The following is a 22,321-nucleotide window of genomic DNA, read 5'->3' on the forward strand; positions in this document are numbered from 1 at the left end:
GAACTGGAGACAGTAACAGCGCCCGTGGAGGCCGGAACAGGGAAGCTGTAGCACCTAGCCCCAGTCCCACCCCCCAGTCCCCCAACCCCGGGCTCCGTTCCCATTTGTGCTAACACTGAGCGAACCCCCTGGGTCTTTCCAGGAGAACGGGCTGCCCCAAAGTAAAACTACTCCACTGAGTTGAAGGCTGGGGAAGCGCAGAGGTATAAGCTGAGGAGAAGACCTCCTCTAGAGGGCTTTGCCAGGTGAGACGGGAGGTACAGTCTAGAACGTGGGCTCCCTTTGCAGGTCCAGGTCCTGCCATGCCGGTGCCACTGCTCCCGTTGCTGCTTCGATCGCTGCTGTCCCGCCTGCTGCTGCCTGTGGCCCGCCTGGCTCGCCAGCACCTCCTGCCCCTGCTGCGCCGTCTGGCCCGTCGACTGAGCTCCCAAGACATGCGTGAGGCTCTCCTGGGCTGTCTGTTGTTTGTCCTCAGCCAGCAACAGCCACCGGAGGCTGCAGAGGCCTCCAGAGTGGACCGCTCTCAGAGGAAGGAGAGATTGGGCCACCGGAAGTGAGGCCGTGAGTCCTGGAAGCAGCAATGTTCATCAAAGTACTTTCAGTCCAGGCATCCGCACTTGACTGCAGGACGTCCAGTCGGGGAAGCCAGAGTAGGGGCTGAGTAGAAGAGGGTTCTGACCTGAACAGCTCCCTCTCCCCTAGGACCCATCTGACCAAGGTTGTGTTGTTCGCCCCGCCCCGCCTGGCTGCAGCTCCCTCTGCCTCACCTCTGGCCTCCAGGTTGGACCTGCAAATGGAGGTATCCAGGTCAGTTAAGAAAGGATGTTTAACCTAGACTCAAGACAATCCAGCTAAGAGGTGATATTTAAATTCAAACTGGCCGGTCTACCTTAAAATAATAGGACCTAGGTTCCCTTTTGAGACATCCTCCCAAGGATCGGTCCTCAGCATGTAGTCAATAAACGACGGTGTATTATTATTATTGTTTGTTTGTTTTTGAGACCTCGGACCCCTGAGGACGATCTTGAGCTGACTTCGAGAGTGGCGGCATTACAGGCATACACCACATCCAAGGCCAGTTCGTGTGGAACTGGGGGATTGAACCCAGGGCTTTGTGCATGCTAGGAGAGCACACCACCAGTCGAGATAATTTTGGGCCCCCTGTTGGGTGGCTGGGGTGTTTTGGAAAGTCTCACGGCCCCCACGCTTGAACTGTTTTTCTGCGGGGAGCTGGAGAAAGGGTGGGCGGGTTGGCGACACTTCCTCGGGATAACTTGTTCCATCTGTCCCTCTCAGACTTGACAGCATACAAGTTGTTTGTAGTTGAGTAACTTCATTCAGAATGTCCCACTGTGGCCCAGCGATGGCTTAGAGCTGTGTTGCAGGAGGACTAGCTGGCTGACAGGGGAAGGAAATTGATCCCTGGTGAGCTTTGGAGACATCTCAGAGGTGGTGGGGGAAAAAAAAACATTGGTCAGCAGGGCGGTGGGCTGGGAAGTAGGGATAAGGATGACTTTGAGGGACATCATACTACCCTTGAAGAAATAAGAAATCACCTAAGTATTTCACTTCTTGGGGCTGGAGAGATGACTCAGCAGTTGATGAGAGATGACTCACTGGCTGAGGACTCACTTTTCCTGAGGACCTGAGTTCAATTTCCAGTACCTGGGAGGCAGCTCAGCAGCCCTCTATAACCCCAGTTCCACACTCTCCTCTGGCCTCCAAGGGCACCAGGCACGGGCCTGTGTAGATGTACACTCAGGCAAAACACCTATACACAAAAAATAAAATAATAATTTTTTAAAACTTACTTTATTTCCCACTCCACAGTAGAGGCCTTGGGGGCTTTTGTGCATGCACTCATGCGTGGGTGGGCATAATTTTTCTGGTTCATTTAATTATGATTCCTACACAATAATCCTTCCAGGATTACTATATACCCTTAGCTATAGTGAGAAATACAGGCCCTTGTCCGGTCAGGATCCCCAGTCAAGTTGGGGATCCCCCATACAGGTTTCTACAGAAACTTGAGGCTGGGAAAGCAGTAACATCTGAGCTGAGCTGCACCTCCCCCCCCACTCCCCCCCCCACCCCCGACCCAGCGGCTTCCTGCAGAGTCCTCAGAAACTAGAGCACGTGCGACCTGTGGGGACAGGTGGATTAAAGGCAGTCCCACCTTCCCTAAGACGTCCTTCTCAGCCCCACGGCCCCTCCCACTTGGCCTCCTTCGGGCCACTCCGTGTCCCCGATCGCCACTCGTCGAGCGGGGCGGGGCAGGCAAAGGCTGCCCAGCCTGAGGCTGTCTCACTGTCGTCGGTGGCGACTCCTCTCTTGCACCGTGCCCGAGACCGGCCAGCTCCGGTCTTGGCAGCGGGCCCCCTCCCCGAGGTGAGGAGGTCGGGAGGGGGCTGGGGTCCCCACTGCTTGGGAATTTTCCTTCTTGTCCAGCCCCTCCCTCGACAGGCCCGAATGCCCTAGTTTCAGCAGGTGCGTGGGAGCCAGGCACCCGAGGAAGGGACCAAACAGGTGGTTATAGTGGTGTCCGGTCCAGCAGGCCCTTTGAAAAGGAGGATGTGGCCCAGCGGAGTACGAATCTGCCGCCTCGTGAGGAAGGATTTTTTTTTTCTTTTCTGGGAGTTTGTAGGCCCACAATTGGATTATTAAACGCTTAAATGCTCTGGACCACTTAAAATGTCCCCTGAGTCAGAGACCTACCTGCCAACCAGAGGGTTAGGAGACACAGCCCAGAAATTTGGCTAGAAGCCCAAGCTCAGACCGAATGAGCAAGGTCAGTTCTTCTTGAACCCTGACCTGGTATCCACCCTTTGTACACCTCTGCCCTTATTTGAAATTTTGATGTTGGGTGCAGGGAAGACTTGCTCAATTGGCTCAATCCTCTCAGAGGCTAAGTTTGAAAAATATATAAGTTTAAAAAGTTTCAAAGCTGTGATACCATTTATAATCCATCACTGGGGAGGCAAAGGAAAGAACAAATGGCTAGAAATCCTATGTTAAAAAACAAGGTGTGCACAGCCCTTTGATTTCAGCACTCCTAAATCAGAGGCAGACAGATCTCTGTGAGTTCCAGTCTGGTCTGCCTAGAGAATTCCAGGCCAGCCCAAGCTACATAGTGAAATGCTGTCTCAAAAATAAAGACTGCAAGGTGGCTGAGAATGGCCTCAGAGGTTAAGGGTGGTTATTGTTCTTGTATAGGCCCTAGGTTTGGGTCCCAGTACCCACATCAGGTAGCTCACAGCTGCCTACAACACCAGTTCCAAGGGATCCAAGCCCCCAGGACTCCATGTGCCCTGTACCCACATGGTATACACACATAAATACATAATCTTAAAACAAAACAAAACAGTGTGGATTGGCCCTGAGGAACCACAGCCAAAGGTAGTTCTCTGGCCTCTGCACACACATAGAGTTTGAGTGTGTATTCTTTATGGAGTCTTCCCATTAATTTATTAATTAGTTAATCATTTAACATTATTTAATCAATCAATTAATTAATTAATTAGTTTGTTTGTTTAGAGACAGGGTATCCTTGTGAAACAGCTCTGGCTGTCCTAGAACTCATTTTATAGACCAGGCTGGCCTAGAACTATCAAGAGAGTTGCCTGCCTGTGTCTCCCAAGTGCTGGGATTGAAGGCCTGCACCACCAAGCCGGGCTGGGATTTTGTTTTAAACAATGACATTAGGACTGAGGAGCTTGCTCAGTGGCTGAGCATGTCACTAGCATGTTCCAGGCCCCAAACTTGACCCCAAGTATCACGAAACAAACAAGAGCAAAACAAAGAAACAACACATATTGCCTTAAAATTCCTCTTTGTTGTTGAATCTTTTCGGTGTCCCCTTAAGTTTGGCATGTTGGGCAAGTGTTTCCCTGGGCTTTTCCTGGTTCCTTTTCGACCACAAGGACACAGAGATTTGATCACAAACAACAGAGAACTTGAGACAAAGCTTGTGACAACCTCCCAGGCCGGAGCAAACGCTGTTGCAGCAAACACAGATGGCTCTTGCTAACAGCTGAGAGAAACAGACCTGGGGAGAGATAGGGCTGTGAGCGTGGTGTAAAGCAAGCCTACCTTCTAAAGGGGGGAGGAAGGGGAAGAAGTGATAGAGCAAGCCAGTCCCAGCTAGGGTGGAGAAAGGCACACAAAAGTGAGCATTGGCTCAGGTGGACCAGCCCTTCTAACTCAACATTAGGGACAGGGAGGAGGGAACCCTGAAATGAGGAGGAAGGTGAAAAAGGCCTGGTGGATCTGCCTAAGAATCTTTCCAGGCCCAGGCCTGTGTGAGCTGGTTCTCAGGGCTGTCCAGCAGAGGGCCTGGGCCAGGGCACCGGCAACTGGCTGAGGCTGCCTGGGGTGTGGGTGCTGGCTGGAGCCCAGGCCAGGAGCTTGCCAAATGGGCTGTTTTCCAATAATAACAGGCCTGGCTGTGGCCATCTGCATACCCGGCCAGGTCCCAATGGGCGTGAGGAAAGGCACCTACCAGCCTTTCTCCTGTCTGATGGAGACCCTCACCACTTCCCTCCTTTCCTCCTACGTCCAGCCCCCTTTGCACACAAGGACTGGGCACCGATCCCCATCCTGGCCATGCCTAGTGGATCTCTCCGGTAGTTGTGCCAGCTACTGCTCTAGGGCCAGAGTTGGGAAAGGAAAGTGGGAGTGAGGCAGGGGGCCAGCGGAAGAAGGGAGGCAAAGGCAGGGGAGAGACAAACAGAGGACCAGGGATCTGGTGTTGTGGCCGGACATGAGGCCATTCCTAAGACATGGGATAGTGCCCAGAAAAATACCACCCAAGCCCCACTTCCTGCCCTCTGTTTGCATGGTGCTGGTGGGGAGATGTGTCATCGCAGTGGGAGCAGGAAGGCTGTCTCCCCCACAGTAGCTTGGGAGAACCCACTGCCCTATATAGAGTCAGGCACCTCCTAAGGGCCCCAACTTTCTCTGGGGACAGTGATTGCACCTTTCCCTCTATGATGTTAATACTGATAATTGTTAATTAGTTTAGATGACTTCTCTGGGGACAGGCTCCTTAGGGAGGTAGGGTGAGGCAGCCAAGCCTGGAAAGGATGATCTCTCCTCCTCCCCAGCTTCTGGGTCGCCCTACAGTAGGGAGTGCTACTGGAGGACAAGCGAGTGAGCAAATAGGTCCTTCCCCCTTTAAGGCAACAACAACAACAAAAAAAAAAAAAAAAAAGGAAAGAATCCTTGCCCTCCCCTAGAGGCACGTGATGGCCTCCCTCCCTCCACTAGCCATCCATCCCAGGATGTGGACGTTAACTTATAGCCTAGAGGGTTATCTTCTTGGGTTGGGACAGTGAAATGCCGGCTAGGACAAAGGGATGTTCAGGACGTGACGATTTTCTTCCTGGCTCCTTCTCCAGTCTCCAGCTGTGTTTCAATTTTCCTAGTGGCCTCAGGGTTGTCCCCTATGCAAACAGCCTTCAAGGCCAAGTTGTTGGGGGAGGGTGCGGGGCGGGGGGGAGAGGACGAGGGAGTTTTTGTTGTGGAGAGTGTGCCTGTCTGCGAGGGTTGGAGGGAAAACAAAACACAACCCTGCCCACGTCCGGGTTCCAGAACGATTAAGTCTGAGGTATCCCACCGGGGTAGGGGGGCGGAAAGTCTTCTTGAAGGGAAAAGGAGGAGTGGAAAGGAAGAAGGGTGTATTTGAGGGGGTGCTGAAAGTAAAACGGTGGAGTTTGAGTGATGGCGTGGGCGGGGTTCGGTGAGGGATAACGGAACACCTGAGGTGGAGTGCGGCTGTGGGGGCGTGGGGGCCTGTGTGAGCAGAGGACCTGTCTGAGCAACAGTCCCGCCGTGGAATGTGTGGGAGTTAGCGCAGGCTCAGCGCCGAAATTAGGGGTACCCAGTGTGGGACCGTGCCCCCTCCCAGGCTCGCGTGTTCAAGGGACGGTCGGGAAGGGGCCAGAGATGCTCCGGGCCGCCGGAGCGGGCGGCCCTGGCAGGGTTTCAGGGGACCGATCAACTGTAGAGGGGGGGCGAGGAGCCCGGGGGCGGGGCCAGGGCGGCTGCTGTCGCCGGGGGAGGTGGCTCGCAGGGAGGGCGGGCCCTGCAGAGGGCGGGTTTGAAAGCGCTCGGGCGGGCGCGGGAAGCTCCGGCTGGTCGAGCGCGCAGATTTCGTCTCGGGCGGTGACCTTCTCCAGCAGGTGCTCGTAGGGCCCGGGTGGGACGTGCTGGGCACTCCGGGGCAGAGAGTGGTGTGTCCGGCCTGCCACGAGGGCAAGGGAGGCCCGGCCTGCCAGCTTTTCGCCACCGCGACAGGGACTCGGGGTGCGGCCCCCACGCGGCGCGTGCTGTGCAGCGCAGCACGTGGCGCGCATGGGCCTGGCTCTGGGTAGGGGGTGGTCCTTTTGTGGGGACCCGGGTCTAGTGGGGCACAGGACAGACTGGCTTCTGGGCCTGGAAGCGACGGTCGCTATAGTGACCTCCGCAGGGGGTCGGCGAGTGAGCGGTCCGATGCTACCGCTCCCGTAGGAACTGGAGAGAGGGGTTGCTTTGCCTTCTGCCCCGAGGCCGGAGGATGGGGATACTTTGATACAAATGGAAGTGTGTGTGGGGTGACACTTTACCGACTAAACTCCTGTCCGTGGCCTCCCTTTTTTGGGCGCGTCCTCATTTACTACACACAGAGTGAATGAGTGACAAGAGCAGGAAGGACGGCAAACTGGGGGTCCGGGTGGATGAAGGCTTGTTCCAACCCTGTGCTGCTGGCTGGTCAGCCTCCTCTTCTTGACTGACCTTCCCCTTTCAGTTAGTCTTGTCCTTCCTGTGTGAGCTTTGCATGCAGTAATGTATTTGTGATGGAATGGCTGTAAGGTGCCGTGAACCTGAAATAATGTTACGTGGGGCTGAGAAGGACCTGAATCTCCCAATTTGTTTTAACCCCTTCAATAGAGCAGAGTTCCCCTCCCGGAAGTCTACAGGGCTAGCTGGTTAGCCGCATTAATTTCACCTTTCCCACCCCAGAAGGAATCTAGAATAATCTGTACATTGAGTATTTATTGATGCTGGTTCCCGCACTCACTAGCTCTGCAGGTTTTGTCAAGTGATGCAACCTCTTTGAACCTCAGTTGGCCCCATCTGTTTAGTAGAAACTGTCCTGTGCTAGCTTCTGGGCAGCTGGAAGAGGGGCCATCTGCATATTGCAACTGAGGACTCTGATGTAGCAAAAGCTATGTTGAGAAACTGACCTATGAGAGGTGTTGGGACCCTAGGACCTGGAAGGGCTCAGGTTGGGGCTGGTTTTCAGGGCTCCTCCATCTCTGCAGGTCAAGGCATGGCTGAAATGATGCCAAAGGCCCTCAGCTGCTATCAGATCCCTGGACAGACAAAAACAAAGCACCTAGGCAGGAAATGGAATGTTAGGATGTGGGCAGGACCCAAGAGCTGCCCATGGCTTTAGCTGGAGCCCAAGAGAGGAGGAGCGGGGATTGCTGCAAGCAGGGGAGTGTGTGGGGTGCGTGCCTGCGTGTGTGTGTGTGTGTGTGTGTGTGTGTGTGTGTGTGTGTGTGTGTACCGAAATAAATACTTGTACAAGCCTACTCCAGTTTTCTGAAGGAAGACTGTTAGCTCTCCTCTCTCTGGCTTGAGGATACATTCACTTTTGCTGGTGTTTGGGAAAGATGGAGTGCTGTGCTGAGGATCATGTGTGTGCTGGGGGTCCCTTCCCTACTATCTAATAGAAACCTGAATCCTCAGGATCTCCCCAGATCCAGCAGAGCCCTCTTGTCCTAGGAGCCTTCTGCCTCCATCTGGAGGTGGGTGGCTTTGCTGCCTAGGACTGAGGGGAAGGAAGACCTTTGGACAATCTGGGGTTCGCCCGTAGAAGGGTAGAAGAGCCATTGGGTTGGGGTCAGGGTGACCAGCTGTTTGTCTGGGTAGGTGCAGCTGTTCGCTGCACCTGAGGGCAGACCTGACTGCCACAGGCTTAGCTCCCCTGCTGAGTCTTGGGCTTTCTTATCTCCCAGCTACAGGGTGGCCCTTTATCTGTCGCAGCTTCTCTGGTGCTTCCAGCTTCTGCAGCTTCTGGGCTTGTGAAACTCTGCTGAATTGGGGCCCCTTGAGGCCTGAGGGATTCTCTCCTGATAAGCCTTTACCACCTTTTTCACTCTGGACCCTTACCCAGGACCCAGCCTTCTTCCTGAGTCTGAGCTAGGACCCCCTGCTGGGGACCACCCAGGTTCCTTTGACTCTAAGCTTCACACCACCATCGACTCTACGAATTTGGTGAGTGATGAGACAGGGAGCAAGAGCAGCCTGCCCTAGGCAAAGGAATAGCAGTCTGAGCTGGGTCCCTGTCAGGGCATGCCCTGTATATTCTGGTCCTGCTTCCCTACAGCAGGAAAACTATTTAGCCCACTGGTGATAGGGTGTCTCCCCTATGTGAATGGGGCACAGAGAAGGATGCTGAGGAGTTGGCTAGGAGCTTTGGGAACACGATGTTAGGGCCTGTGTACCACTTTTCCAGTTTTCCTTCAAGGCCACTGTCAGAAAGGGGAAGAAGACAATGGCTAGGGACTGACAAAAGAACTGGCAGGCGGGGGTGGGGGGGGTTGTAGGTGGATAGAAAGGAACTTTCTGGGACTTGGGGGTCAAAGAAAGGAACTTGTCTGGCTGTGGAGGGGCCACATCCACTCCCACCATTATGAAATGTATTGTTGGAAAACTGGTTGAGAACTCAGGAAGCCCCGGGGCAGTGGTTGGAAAGAAAGGCTTCGAGACTGCCAGCAGAGCTCAGAGTCCCTGTTACTCCAGGAATTGGTCTGAGGTTTCCCCCCACCCCCCACTGCTTTGATTGAGTACTATGGTGGTGGGGCCACCCTGGAAAGTGAGAGCACAGACTTACAGCAGGCCCCACAACCTGCATGTCTGCATATCTGTTTGCTGTCTCGCCCTTTCTCTTCTTTCTTTTTCCTTATGCTGTCTCCTCCCCCTTGCCTCTGTCCTCCCTCTCTCTTGGTTCCACTGTTATCACTGTCCACCCCTTCCCCTCCTCCCCCGGCCCCTTTCATCTCTCTTCTGTCTTCCCCTGCCTCTCAATCATGCGTCCTCCTCCTCTCCTGCTCCCCACCCTTCGGTTTCCAAGCTTATAAACTGCTTCTGCTGCTGGATAAAAATAACCGTGGCAGCGGCCAGGCTGGCAGCCAGGTGCAGCCCAATCAGGCAGAGATGACAGGACTGGCTTGCTGGGGCCAAAGGCTAGATGGGGTCCGAGTTGAGTGGTCCTGAGCCTACAGGACCTTTCCTTGCCTGTTCTGTGAGCCCAGCCCTACCCCCGAGAGTCTGAGAGGGGCCCAGGGCAGTGTGGAAACAGAACCAGACAGTGCCTCAATATTCCTTTACCCCCAGCAAGAGCCAAAGGGAGGGAGCTTCCAGCCAGGCACAGCCGAGAACACTGGAACCATGACAACCAGCCACCAGCCTCAGGACAGGTACTGGGTGGCCAGGAGCAGGGTTGTGGGGGTCGCAGGGAGGGGAGCTGGTGTGGGAATCTTGGGAGTGGGTCTCTGGGGCTGGGGGGGGTAGATGCAGTATTTGGGACTTGAGGTTACTTCTCTCCTAACTATGCTCCCGGCCCTGGTGGTTCTTTGTCCAGTCTACATGGGGTGGGGAACATGCATACCATACCTTGGCTGGGTGCTGTTAGTGTGCCTGCGGGGCTAGGTGAGCAGCAGTCCCCTGCTGGACTGTGTCACTGTTTCTACTGTGGCTCTGCAGCTAGACAGCAGCTTCCGGTTCCTCCCACCATCACTGTGGGGAGATACTTGGCTGCCTCCCTCATTCCAGAACACATCTGGAAGGCCTGCCCTGTCCCTGGGGGTTGCCCCGGAGCCACTGCCTTGTGTGACCTCGGCCCACCCCGCTCTCTGGCCTGACCCTTCTAGCCTCCTGCCTCTGCAGCCTGTGCACTTCCTCAAGCTAGTTAAGGTCGGGAATGTGTGTTATGATGGGAGAGCCTCCTGAGTCAAGTTCTCCAGAGGGCTGAGGCTTGTGGGAGTTCACAAAGCCAATGCTACCACTCCTTCGTCTTTGTGCTTTCAGTCTCAGAACCCCTCGCAGCTCCCCTACTCACTATATCTCCCTCATGCCAAAGGCTATGTAACTAGGCCCATTCTGACTGGAGAGTTAGCTTCATTTTTCTGGGACAGTTTCTCTACCTGTAAAATCTGGTGAGAATACCATTCAAAACAGGGTTTCTCTGTGTAGCCTTGGCTGTCCTGGACTCACTTTGTAGACCAGGCTGGCCTCAAGCTCACAGCAACCCGCCGGCCTCTGCCTCCTGAGTGCTGGGATTAAAGGCGTGCACCATCATGCCAGGCTTTCTGAGTGTTTTCTGAGGGGAGGGATTGTAATTGTGGACCCCAGGGTCCTGCCTCCTTTCCTTCCCAGGCTGCCTGGTGCCCTGGCCCAGCCCCTCAGCATTCTATCCACTTTATTGCCCTGCTGCCTGGATCCCTAGTCCCTTCTCTGTCCTCCTGTCCTCTATGACCTTCCCTTTGAATTTTGCCTTCCATCTGAGCCATCGAAACAAGTCTTGAGCATCTTGACCTCAGGGGGAAGGGATGAGGGCTTTGAGGGCCTCAGACTGGCCGACTTGAGTTACTCGCTCTGGCTAAGCTCCAGTTGCCTGGCCAGACCTGTTCCACTGTGTTGGGCCTCCCCTCTACCATCTCTGCGAAGCCTGTGGATGCTGGCTAAGGGGAGGGTATTTTGCCAGGTATAGGCAACTACAATGGGAGGGATGAGGGCTGCTAAGCTTACAGGCAAGAACTGTCCAAAGTCCTTGGCCTGGTGGCCTCATGCTCAGAACCAGATGGCATCCATAAGCCTTAGTCTATCTGCCCTGCCCTAGGTAATTTGGCCTACAAAACTGGTTCTGTCTAGTTAGAAGGAAAAAAAAAAAAGGAAACTAAACTAAAGCTCCCCATTTCCCAGCCCTCTCAGGCACCCAGCCCATCTAGCCCACTGATTGTTTCTTGACCTCAGTTCTTCAGGAAAGCCCACGGTACCCGCTTACACAGCCTAATTATTTCCAGCTTTTGAGGTAGGGATGGGAGAGGCTCGTGTTCGCCCTCTTTTATCTACCCACCCATCTTCAGCAGACATTCCAAAGCCATCTCTGGATGCGTGGGTCACACTGCTTCCCAAACCGAGGGGTCCTCTAAGCCTTCTCCCCTAAGACTTGAGAACAAAGGTTCTGTCACCCATGTCATTCAGAACTGTGCCACTGGCCCTTTTCCCTTGACCCATCTCACATCCTGCTCTGTACCCTAGGACCCACACGTCACCTCACACCTCTATAGAAGATACATGTACGTGGACACACACAGTGAGGACAGCTAGGAAGATGGGGAGGGAGTGGGCTGGTAGATCACACTGCCTTTTTCTTATGCAGGTATAAGGCAGTATGGCTTATCTTCTTCGTGCTGGGCCTGGGGACATTGCTCCCCTGGAATTTTTTTATCACAGCAACTGAGGTAAGGCTGGAGGGGTGTGGGGTTCACTAGGTACCAGAGGACATGTCCCCTAGGCTTTTCCAGGCCTGGTTCTGTGCCTCCAGGCACAGAGAGGGACAGAGGTTCCAACACTCACCCTCTGCAAAACCTCACAGTATTTCAAAAACCGCCTGGACCTGTCCCAGAATATGTCCTCGGTGGACATGTCCCAGAATATGTCCTCGGTCACTGACAGAACAAGCAAGGACACCGAGGCCTTGGCTGACCCCACAGTGTCCTTGCCAGAGCGGCGCCACTCTCTCAGTGCCATCTTCAACAATGTCATGACCCTGTGCGCCATGTTGCCCCTGCTGCTCTTCACCTGCCTCAACTCTTTTCTGCATCAGAGGTGAGCATCTCCGGCCCGATGCCCATCCAGCTCCCCTTTCCTCAGTCCCAGGCCGCTGTCCTGCACCCAGGCCCTCCCTGACCCCCACCCCACCGCTGCCTCTCCTACAGGATCTCTCAGTCTGTTCGGATCTTGGGCAGCCTGGTGGCTATCCTGCTACTGTTCCTCATCACTGCCGTCCTGGTGAAGGTGGAGATGGAGGCTCTGTCCTTCTTCATCATCACCATGATCAAGATCATGCTCATTAATTGTAATCGAGGGACAGTGTGGGCAGCTCTGGGCCTGGCTTGAGAGTTGGGGCAGAGATAAGGGTGGTTGGGGTTCAGGCTCCCTGGGAACCCAACTGCCAGTCCCTCATCCTTGCTGACATGCTGTCCACACTGTTCCTCAGCATTTGGTGCTGTTTTGCAAGCCAGCCTTTTTGGTCTGGCTGGCGTCCTGCCGGCCAACTACACAGCCCCCATCATGAGTGGCCAAGGCCTGGCTGGCTTCTTCAGCTCTGTGGCGATGATCTGTGCCATTGCCAGTGAGTCATGCTCCCTGCTCGATGGTTGTGGGGAGGCAGGGCAGGATGGTTTGGAGCGATGCATTATAACTGATCTTGTCCACTATCTGCCCTAGGTGGTTCCAAGCTGTCAGAAAGCGCCTTTGGCTATTTCATCACAGCCTGTGCAGTTGTTGTTTTAGCTATATTGTGTTACCTGGCTCTGCCTCGGATGGTGAGCAGATGGAGGAAGTTGGGCTTTGGGGAGTGGGGGGAGGGGAGGGCAGGATTTCTGTCAAAGCAAGGGTGTCCTGAAACTGAAACGCTACACGTTGGGATTCGGGAGATGTCCCTGACTCTACTTTCTTCACATCCCGTGCTGAACAGGAATTCTATCGCTATTACCTGCAGCTCAACCTGGAGGGGCCTTCAGAGCAGGAGACAAAGTTGGATCTCATCAGTAAAGGTCTTAATTACTAAAGGAAGTCCTGTGGGGCAGTACGAGGGAGGGGGTGGTCCTGGTCTGCTGTGTTGCAGCTGTGAGCCAAAGAAGGGCAGAGCGTCCATGAGTAAGGCGTAAAGTAGGTGTGAGAGCTGGGAAAGATGACACAGAGACCGTGGGGGGGACTTGAAGTGTCCTCAGTTGGTAGAGTGTTTGCTCTGAGTCCTGAGACTGAGTCCCGGGCGAGGTGGTGTACATGTAATCCTAGCATTGGGAAATAGAGACTGGAGGATCAGAAGTTTAAGGTCATCCCGATTCAAGGCCAGCCTAAGCTACATAAAATCTTGTCTCAATGAGGAAAGTAGGCGAACTTGGATTTCCCTAAATGTCTCAGGCATTCGTACTGGGGTATCAGTTTCAGAGGGAGCACAGACGAACAGGAGTCTCCTGGGGAAGCGTTAGCCCCTAGGGGCTTGAGTCAAGGGCATTTAGGTCTGTGGGGTGTTGGGAGTATAACTGGACCAGCAGTTAAGGGTCTGTCCTCCCCAAAACTTCAAGATCCTTTTACAACCTCTCACCCAACAGGAGAGGATCCAAGAGGAGGAAGAGAGGACTCTGGGGTGCCAGCCCCCAGCTCTCCACCCACCAGCGGAAACCACTCTATCAAGGCCATACTTAAGAGTGTATGTGGGGCTGGGGTGTCCTGCCTACTCCTCCTCACCCCTTTCTCTCTTGCTATGTCTACCCTTACACCACCTCCATTTCTGATGTAAGACTGGGCTTTCTCCTGTCTCCCGAGTGCTGGCATTAATTACACACAAACTGGAAACCAAGATGAATCTCTTCTTCTCCAGATCTCCGTCCTGGCTCTGTCTGTCTGCTTCATCTTTACAGTCACCATTGGGTTGTTCCCTGCTGTTACTGCTGAGATCAAATCCAGCATTGCAGGCACAAGTGCCTGGGGTAAGGGTCCCTGCTCCCTGGGATGGATTCAGCCAGAGTACAGAGCAGGGCCAAGGGTGGAGTGTGGGCCACCTGGGGACCTTTCTGCCCAGCTGGATCTTCATGGGCCTAGTCACCTGCTATTGGCTGGAAGCATCTCGTTTGATGGACAGTGAGGAGGCTGAGGCCCAGAGAGGGCCAGGTGCTAAGTCCAAGTCTCTCTTCTAGAAAGCTATTTCATACCCGTGGCTTGTTTCTTGAATTTCAATGTCTTTGACTGGCTAGGCCGGAGCCTCACTGCTGTTTGCATGTGGGTAAGTAGAATATGGGCTATGGGACCTGTGAGATCAAAGTGTCCAACTGAGGCTAAGAGGGTCCCCCCCCTCAAGAAAGTATAATGGTGGGGTTGGGGTGTGGCTCTGTGGTAGAGGGCTTGCCTAGCATGCATGACCCCCCTGGGTTCTACTGCAAGAAGGGGGGACGGTGGGAAGAGAACTATCCTTTTCAAATCTACATGTAACTTACGTGTAACTTAATGTGTATAATTCCTTTTATTTTTTTTTTGGGGGGGGGAGGCATGGTTTCTCTGTGTAGATCTGGCCACTCTGTATAGACCAGGCTGGCCTCGACCTCACAGAGATCCACCTGGCCCTGCCTCCCAAGACATACGCCACCACTTTCTGGCTTTTTAGATTTTTGAATTATTGTGGTTTTTGTTTTTGTGAGACAGAGTCTTACCATGTAGCTCTGATTGTCCTGGAACTTGCCATGTAGATGGCTGGCCTCAGAGATCCATCTGCCTCTGCTTCCCAAGTGCATGTGCCACCATGATCCAGCTAAGACTTCTAAATTATGTGTATGTGGGGATGTGTGCATGTGAGTGCAGTGCCCACAGAGACCAGAAGAGGGCACCAGATCCCCTGGAGCTGGAGTTAACAGGAGATGGTGAGCTGCTCGGTGTGGGTTCTGGGAACTAAACCTGGCTCTTCTGAAAGAGGACTCACTTTTAGCTACTGAGCCATCTCTCCAGCCCGTGTGTATAGTTCTTAGGTATGTAACATGGCACATGTGTGTATCTACCCAGATCAGAAGAACCCAGAGCACGTCATAAGTCAGGTATGGTAGTGAACACCTGAAATCCCAGCTAGAAATAGGAGGATCAGAAGTTCGAGGTCATTCTTGGCTATATAGTGAGTGAGCTTGAGGCCAGCCTGGGATACATGAGAACTTGTCTCAAAAAGAAAAAAAGAAACCTTTGGTATTCCACAGGCAACCACTGTACCCCTGGCAATCAGTACCCCCAAAAGGTAGCCTGGCCTAGTGGTTTTATCGAAGTCCCTAGAGGCCCCGAGTAGACCGTGAGGGCTGGCATGGGCTGAAGCATTGCCTGTTCCTTGCAGCCTGGAAAGGATAGCTTCTGGTTGCCAGCTTTGGTGGTCGCCAGGATCGTGTTTATCCCCCTGCTGATGCTATGCAATGTGAACGTGAAACAGCGCTACTACCTGCCCTCCATCTTTAAGCATGACATCTGGTTCATCGTCTTCATGGCCGCCTTTGCCTTCTCCAATGGCTACCTTGCCAGCCTCTGCATGTGCTTCGGGCCCAAGTGAGTGAGGCCATGAGGGACTTGGGGGACATTAGGCCGGGTGAGAGTCCCAGGGGTGTCCCTCAGTAGAGGGAAATGGCAGCAGGAGAATCCTTCATGTCAAAGCTGTGAGGAGCTTGTGGTGGCGGAAGGTCCAGCGTGGGGGTCGGGAAGGGCTGTGGAGGTAAGGGTTTCCAAGTGTGTTCATGCTGGCTTGTGGGGGGAGTGAGGCAGGGTGGAAGATATCCCCAAGACACATTCCCCCAAGAAGTAGTCTGGGATTGGAAATTTAGGAAGGAATGTGGGGGCAGGGCCGGGCTTGGCTCTCCTAAGATTTCCCTGCCTTTCTTCTTTTAGGAAAGTCAAACCAGCCGAGGCAGAGACAGCAGGAAACATCATGTCCTTCTTTCTGTGTCTGGGCCTGGCTCTGGGCGCTGTATTGTCTTTCTTGTTAAGGGCACTGGTGTGACCACATGGGCACAGAAGGACTGCACTGCCTGCCTGCTTCCTGCTCATTTCCTTCCCTGCCAGGGATGAGCAGGGGTCCAGAGGTTTGCTCTTCTAGCTGACCTCTACTTTCTTCTGGCCTATGCTTGGCCTGGATGGACTTGGGATTGAGGGGTCAGAATGGCAAGGGCCATGGTCTCTGACTGACATCTCTGACTGGTTCCTGCTTGAGCGAAGCACAAGAGACTCCTGGGCCGAGTGAGATTCGTCCTCTGACAAGGATGGGGTGGAGGTGGATGGCTGACTGCCGTATCATGTGATCTTACGTTCCTTCTCCCTCCTTTTTTCTGTGCCTGTTCTCTGTGTCCCTGCTCCTTGTCATTTTACTGCCTTTTTTTATACTGACAGAAACCAGGTGCGTTCAGAGGCTCTCTGATTAAATAAACTTTTTTTTTTTTCCCTCCACAGCTCCCTGTGTGTCCTCCCAAGGTTTAACTCCTTGGAGAGGGGAGGAGGCTGGCAGCCTGAGTCTAGGGGTTGAGCATGACCCAAAGTTGGGCCTGGGTATAGGGAAGATAGAGCCTTTTAGTCTCAGAGGGACTGCAGTGCCCCCTACTGGGGCCACAGAGAATGGACAGGCCTGGAGCCAAGACACCCCAGACAGTGGCCCAGATCTTGAAAGAGGAGTTTTCTCTTTTGCTCACTCCCCCTGCCCCGAGTCCGGGTGTAGTTCAAGTTGTCTTCCCATTCCGTATGTCCCTGAGGATGACCTTGTACTGTTCCTCCTGCCTTCACCTCTCCAGTGCTGGTGCCATAGACCTGCACTACCATGTCCTGGATCTAGGGATCAAAGCCAGGGTTTGGTACATGGTAGGCCTTGGTTTGGTGCATGGTAGGCCTGGGAGGTGGCTCGGGCTTTTCCCAGCTGAGCTGCGCCCTAGCCCCTCTTTCTTATTTCAGAGGACTGGACATGGAGGCAGCTTTGGGTGTTTTCTTTGTCTTCACTGTTACTTTCCCCTCCCCCCACAAATGCTGTCCTCAGCCCCTGGAACGAACTCTGCCAAATTGGCCAGCACCACCCCCAGCTGCTGGCCATACTCCCACATCCCTGGGCAGGAAAAGGCAGAGGCCTGGGTTCTCTCCCTTACTTGGCTCCAGGCCCTGACACCAAAGCCCGGGCTGCCAGACTTCCTGGAGAACAACGGGCCTATGTGTCCTCATGTTGGAGTTGGACCTTCCCATTCTCCAACCACACTGTGGTCTGAGGAAGGGTGGTTTGGGATGGGATGGGAGACTGTCTCAGTGGAGGGGGAGCTACCCCTGGTGCCCCACTGGAGGAGAGAGGAGCACCAACCCTAAGCAAGCCCCAGTCCCAGCCCTGGGAGAGAGGTGGCTCAGGCTTTTCCCAGAGAGCCAGCAACTTTTGCTCTCCTCCCCCACTCCCACCCCCACCCCCCCGGTCCCAGGGCTGTTTGCTCTTTGGTTCTTGACCAGCTGATGGCTACAGAGTTGGCCCAACTCTTGGGACTTCCTTTTTTACAGAAATTTCATTTAAAACAGTGGTTCTCAGCCTTCCTAATGCTGCAACCCCATAATATAGTTCCTCTTGTGGTGAGCCCTAGCCATAAAATTATTTTTGTTGCTACTTCATAACTGCAGTTTTGCTGCTGCTATGAATTTGAACAGTAATGTAAATTTGTGATGGTCTTAGACCCCCCCGCCCCCAAGGGTCACAACCCACAGGTTAAGAACCGCTGACTTAAAACAAAGGTTTCAGACCTTTATGGGTAGTAGTGGTTTTTTGTTTTGTTTCCTGAAATAGGGTTTCCCTATGTAGCCCTGGTTGTCCTGGAACTCTAGACCAGGCTGGTCTCGAACTTCTGAGATCTGCCTGCCTTTGCCTCCTGAGTGCTAGGATTAAAGGCGTGTACCATCACTGCCTGGTTTGTTTTCAGTTTTTATTTTTTAAATCATGTGCATTGGTGTTTTGCCTGCATGTGTGCCTATGTGAGGGTGTGGGATCCTTTGGAAATGGAGTTGTAGGCAATTGTGAGCTGCCATGTAGGTGTTAGGAATTGAACCCAGGTCTTCTGGAAGAGCAGCCAGTACTTTTGACTGCTGAGTCATTCTTCCAGCCCCTTGTTCTGTTTTCTTTCTTTCTTTCTTTCTTTCTTTCTTTCTTTCTTTCTTTCTTTCTTTTCTTTTCTTTTCTTTTCTTTTCTTTCTTTTTTCCTGTATAGCCTTGGCTATCCTGGACCACTTTGCAGACCAGGTTGGTTGGCCTCAAATTCACGGAAATCCACTTGCCTCTGCCTACCAGGGTGCTGGGATTACAGGAATGTGCCACCACTGTGCCCGGCTGTTTTAAATTTTATGTGCATTGGTGTTTTGCCTGCATGTATGTGTGTGTGAGGGTGTTGATCCCTTGGAACTAGAGTTACAGACAGTTGTAACTGCCATGTTGGTACTGGGAACTGAACGTGGGTCCTCTGTAAGAGCAGTCAGTGCTTTTAACCACTGAACCCTCTGTTTTCAATTCTTAATAAGGGCAAGGTTGATGATGGGTTGGAGGCGCTGGAGTCCATGACTAGTTTGTCAAAACTGCAGACATGCCTGGGCAGTGGTGGCTCATACCTTTAATCCCAGAGGCAGAACAAGGCAGATCTCTGTGAGTTCGAGGCTATCCTGGTCTACAAATTAAGTTCTAGGACAGCTAGGGCTACACAAGGAAACTCTCAAAAACTAAACCAACCAACCAACAACAAACCCAGCGTATGTGAGCTGTTAGAAATGGCCTTCCCATGCCGTCTAGTTCACACAGCCTGTGCCCTGGCCATAAGACAAGCTGAAAATGCAAGCTGAAGTCTCTTCTGTTTGCCCTTAGCTCTACTCACTGGCTTCCTCTTTGCACTGAAACTGGGAGAGGCCTTTCTTCAGCACTGGCAGGCCCCAGGGAACCCGAGTTTCTTCCCAAACCCTTTTCACCTCTTACCTGCAGGCTAGCTCCTGGGTTCCTCCAATCCATACCACGTGTGGCCACAAGAAACTAGTGTCATTTTTGTTTTGTTTTTGAGACCATTTCTCTGGATGTCCTGGTACTCAATCTCAGAACCTCAGAGATCCACCTGCCTCTGCCTCCCAAGTGCTGGGAATTACGGTCTGTGCCGCCACTGCCCAGACTTATTTTTTCACTAGGGGTCTCAGCTTTTTGGAAGAGTGTTCAAGAACCACCAAGAAGGTTGTTGCTGTGCATTCCCAGCTGGTCTGGCACTGTGTTACCAGGGCTCCTTCTGAGGGCTGGGATGACGGGGTGACAGCACCACAGGGAGACGTGCTGCGGGTACAGTGGGGTCCTCTTCTCTGGGACACGCACCTACTGCCCCAAAGCTTTCTGACGTCTGGCCGGCCGCCATCAGCTTGTGCAGTTTTCTTTCCCTTCTGCGCCCCAGGACGTTTGTAGTGTGACATAGCTCCCCCCCCACCCCCGGTTGTTTGTCGAGACAGGGTTTCTCTGTGTAGCCTTGGCTGTCCTTGACTCACTTTGTAGACCAGGCTGGCCTCGAGCTCACAGAGACCTGCCTGCCTCTGCCTCTCGAGCGCTGGGATCACAGGTGTGCACCACCATGCCAGGCTTCCTGTCACGCTCCTACCAGCCATGGGGCTGTTAGGGTTTTGGGTTTGCATTTCCCTCGGGTTTTGGATGCTGTGCCTGCCTCCTAGGGCTAAGCTGAAACTGTTCATGACCAAGTGACACCTGCCCTCCACACCCTCTCGTGCCCTGCCCAGATACGTGGTGCCATTCATTGCTAGTGTTAGGTTCTCAACCCCAGCACTGACCTGAAGTGGGGCCTGGCGGGGGACACATACATGATTCAGCCACTTTATTATTTGCTGTACCTGAATCACTGTTGAAGAAAATGGCTGGGATATAATCTTTTCCCCCAAAAGTCTTTTTTGAAAAAATAGTTTACTTTATGTACATTGGTATTTTGCTCCCATGTATGTTGAGTTGCAGACAGTTGGGAGCTGCCATGTGGTTGACTGGGAATTGAACCCGGGTCCTCTGGAAGAGGAGCCAGTGCTCTTAACCACTGAGCCATCTTTCCTGCCCTGAGCCCAGCCCCACCCCAAAGTCTTCTAATGTATTCCTGTGCCTGATTAACTACAGTAGCGTCTTCTGACCACAAGCAGGCTCTGTAGGTATCACCATCTTGAGGATCAAGGAGCATTGGAAGCCACTGATGGTCCCTTCTGCTTCCTGGGAAGGAGGGAGGGTTGAGTAAGGGACTGCCAGCTATCCTTCCTGCCACGGTGCTGGACATCACTTCCTGACGTTTCTGTTCAAAGCAGTCTATTCAGTTTCTGTCCTCTGCATGGCTACCACTGAGGTGCAAGTGATTCTCTTTATTGTATGGGGCAAAGTGGTGTTGACTGCAGAGCGCCCACTTGTGGTCATAGTCATCACTGCCATTGAGGCAGGCAACTGCAAGGATCTATTTACTTTTTTTTGTTTGTTTGTTTTGGTGTTTACATGAGAAGATAAAAAAGGTAAATTCTACATTTTCTTAAAAAGCTGGTTTAGGTCTGAAAAGGAAGAAATGTGAGGACATGGATAAAGGGGAGGTGGAGTGACAGGAGAACCCAATTCTTACAAAAATTAAATTGTTCTTAGAATTAAGTTGCTAGCGACTAAAAATGGATGTGATCAGAGAAGCGCAGTCGCTTTAAAGAGAGAGCTGTGCTGTCTGGCCAGCACAGACACACAGGAAGAGTGACCGTCTGCAGGCCAGAAGATCTGAGGCCCCAGCCAGGCTGGCGGTCTATGCAGGTTCCTGAGGACCATCAGGTTCCTGGGGTAGGGGTGGGCAGAGTCCTGGTCTCCTTAAACTCATCAGTGGCACTGTGCCCTAGCCAGGCACTTCCTGTGTGTGCTTTCAAGGGGTGTCTGTTTAGCTTTCTATGGCTTTGGCAGTCCTGAGGACTCACACACATTCAAACAACCAGCTTTCTGGCTCCTGGTTGTGGGGAAGTGCTAAATACGGATCAGCAGGGCCCTGCGAAGGCCTCTGCCCAGGACAGCAGCAACCTCTTCCTTGGCCTTTGCTGGGGCTGGGGCCACTTGGCTTGAATTCAGATCCATAGAGTGTATGTCTTGGGCCCAGCTGTTCAAACCCAGACAAGCCACTCATTCTCTGTGGCTCTGGCTCTTCACCAGGGAATGGCAATATCAGTAAAGACCTGCCAAGGGAAGTAAAGCCATCTGTCCAGGCTTGGTACAGGGTCAAAAAGATAAGAGCCTTAGCTCCGTGAGGCCCCTGGTAACCAGGATGAGTCTAAGCATCCTGCAGTGACCAACCTAAGCTACTTGCTCCCCTCCCCCACACCTTCAGGCTCTGGGAGCTTGAGAGCCAAGCCTTGATTGCCTAGTTATTTCCAGTGCGTACTGCTTGGGTTCTTGCTGCATCCAGTCAGCTAGGAATCACAAGACGGTGTGGGGTTGGGGGAGGGCTGCTGGAGCTGAGGAAAGCTGATGTCACAGGTTCCCAGGCCCCCTAGTGGGAGCACCTTTCCCCACTTGCTAGTGAGCTCTGCATGTGGGGAAGTCAGACTGAGACCCAGGTGCTCAAGACTCAGAGTCTCTGTGGAAAGCAACGCTTTTGTCCCCCTGCCTCACAGCCCTCCCAATAGCTGCAGGTGGGGGCTACTTGCTGTGCCTACTACTTTACTTTAGAAAAATGGAAAGCAAAATGTTTAAAGGATGTTCTGGCGGGGTGGTGGTGGTGCATGTCTTTAATGCCAGCACTCGGGAGGCAGAGCAATGTGGATTGCTGTGAATTCAAGGCCAGCCTGGTCTACAGATGGAGTCCAGGACAGCCAAGGCTACACAGAGACCCCTGTCTCAAAAAAGCAAAAAAGATTTCTGCAGCCGGGCGTGGTGGCTCATACCTTTAATCCCAGCACTCAGGAGGCAGTGGATCTCTGTGAGTTTAAGGCCAGCCTGGTCTAACAGATCAAGTTCCAGGACAGCCAAGGCTACATCTTGAAACCCTACCTTGAAAAACCAAAAATAAATAAGTAAATAAATATTTTTTAAAAATTCTGTAAACCACAGGGTACTAGAGAATCCTTTAATCCCCCCCACACACACAGAGGCAGGAAGGTTCTGAGGAAGAGGGACAAAAAGAAGGCATTGCTGATCTTCCACCCTTCTGGAACACCCATCCTTCCACGTGCCCAGAGGTTCCAGACCTGGCAAGCTCAACTCTCAGCATGCCAGCTAAAGCTTGAGTCCTTGAAATACATCGCTGCCACCCAGGAGCATTGTTCCCTTCCGGTCTTGTAGCTGAGTAGAAGCCAGCCAGGCAGGCACAGAGCGCACAGCCAACAGCTCCGAAACCCAGCCAGCTGAGACCTGGGTGCTGAAAAGGAATTACCAGTGCCTTGGGCGAGACAGGTGGCAGGCAGAACCCTAAATAGGTTGTGTGTGGTGCCAGCTGGTCCCTCCCCTGGCCAGTCAGCTCCAGAATAAACTCCACTCGGGGTA

At 53.1% G+C, this 22,321-nt stretch overlaps 2 protein-coding genes across 9 annotated transcripts in view; both read left to right on the forward strand.

Annotated features, from left to right (window-relative positions):
* Mymx (myomixer, myoblast fusion factor) overlaps positions 1 to 1,133 on the forward strand; it is a 1,431-nt gene extending 298 nt beyond the window's left edge. The window contains exons 2-4 of one of the 4 annotated variants that reach the window (XR_009586791.1): positions 289 to 561; positions 703 to 807; positions 1,002 to 1,133. Coding sequence is in view for 2 of the 4 variants with exons in the window: in XM_060369666.1 (XP_060225649.1) it covers positions 303 to 557 (255 nt within the window). In the remaining 2 variants the exon portion in view is untranslated. Of the gene's footprint in view, positions 1 to 288; positions 881 to 1,001 lie in introns of those variants that run through there. The other 3 variants (XR_009586790.1, XM_060369666.1, XM_021649296.2) reach the window with 3 other exon arrangements.
* A 1,231-nt stretch (positions 1,134 to 2,364) lies between these two features.
* Positions 2,365 to 16,242, forward strand: Slc29a1 (solute carrier family 29 member 1 (Augustine blood group)). 5 transcript variants are annotated; one of them, XM_021649308.2, is made up of 14 exons: positions 6,054 to 6,179; positions 8,001 to 8,259; positions 9,382 to 9,464; positions 11,429 to 11,510; positions 11,645 to 11,877; positions 11,988 to 12,127; positions 12,269 to 12,403; positions 12,499 to 12,596; positions 12,749 to 12,827; positions 13,389 to 13,486; positions 13,658 to 13,766; positions 13,974 to 14,059; positions 15,146 to 15,351; positions 15,688 to 16,242. In XM_021649308.2, the coding sequence occupies exons 3-14, from the start codon at positions 9,436 to 9,438 to the stop codon at positions 15,797 to 15,799; spliced, it is 1,407 nt and encodes a 468-aa protein (XP_021504983.1). In that variant the 5' UTR covers positions 6,054 to 6,179; positions 8,001 to 8,259; positions 9,382 to 9,435; the 3' UTR covers positions 15,800 to 16,242. The 5 variants fall into 5 exon arrangements, with proteins under 5 accessions (XP_060225651.1, XP_021504983.1, XP_021504982.1 ...); XM_021649306.2 differs by having other exon boundaries at positions 6,065 to 6,179; positions 8,159 to 8,259; XM_060369668.1 differs by lacking the exons at positions 6,054 to 6,179; positions 8,001 to 8,259 and adding an exon at positions 2,365 to 2,388.
* Positions 16,243 to 22,321: the final 6,079 nt, after the last annotated feature.

This window comes from Meriones unguiculatus, chromosome 16, assembly GCF_030254825.1.
Source record: "Meriones unguiculatus strain TT.TT164.6M chromosome 16, Bangor_MerUng_6.1, whole genome shotgun sequence".
Lineage (NCBI taxonomy): Eukaryota > Metazoa > Chordata > Mammalia > Rodentia > Muridae > Meriones > Meriones unguiculatus.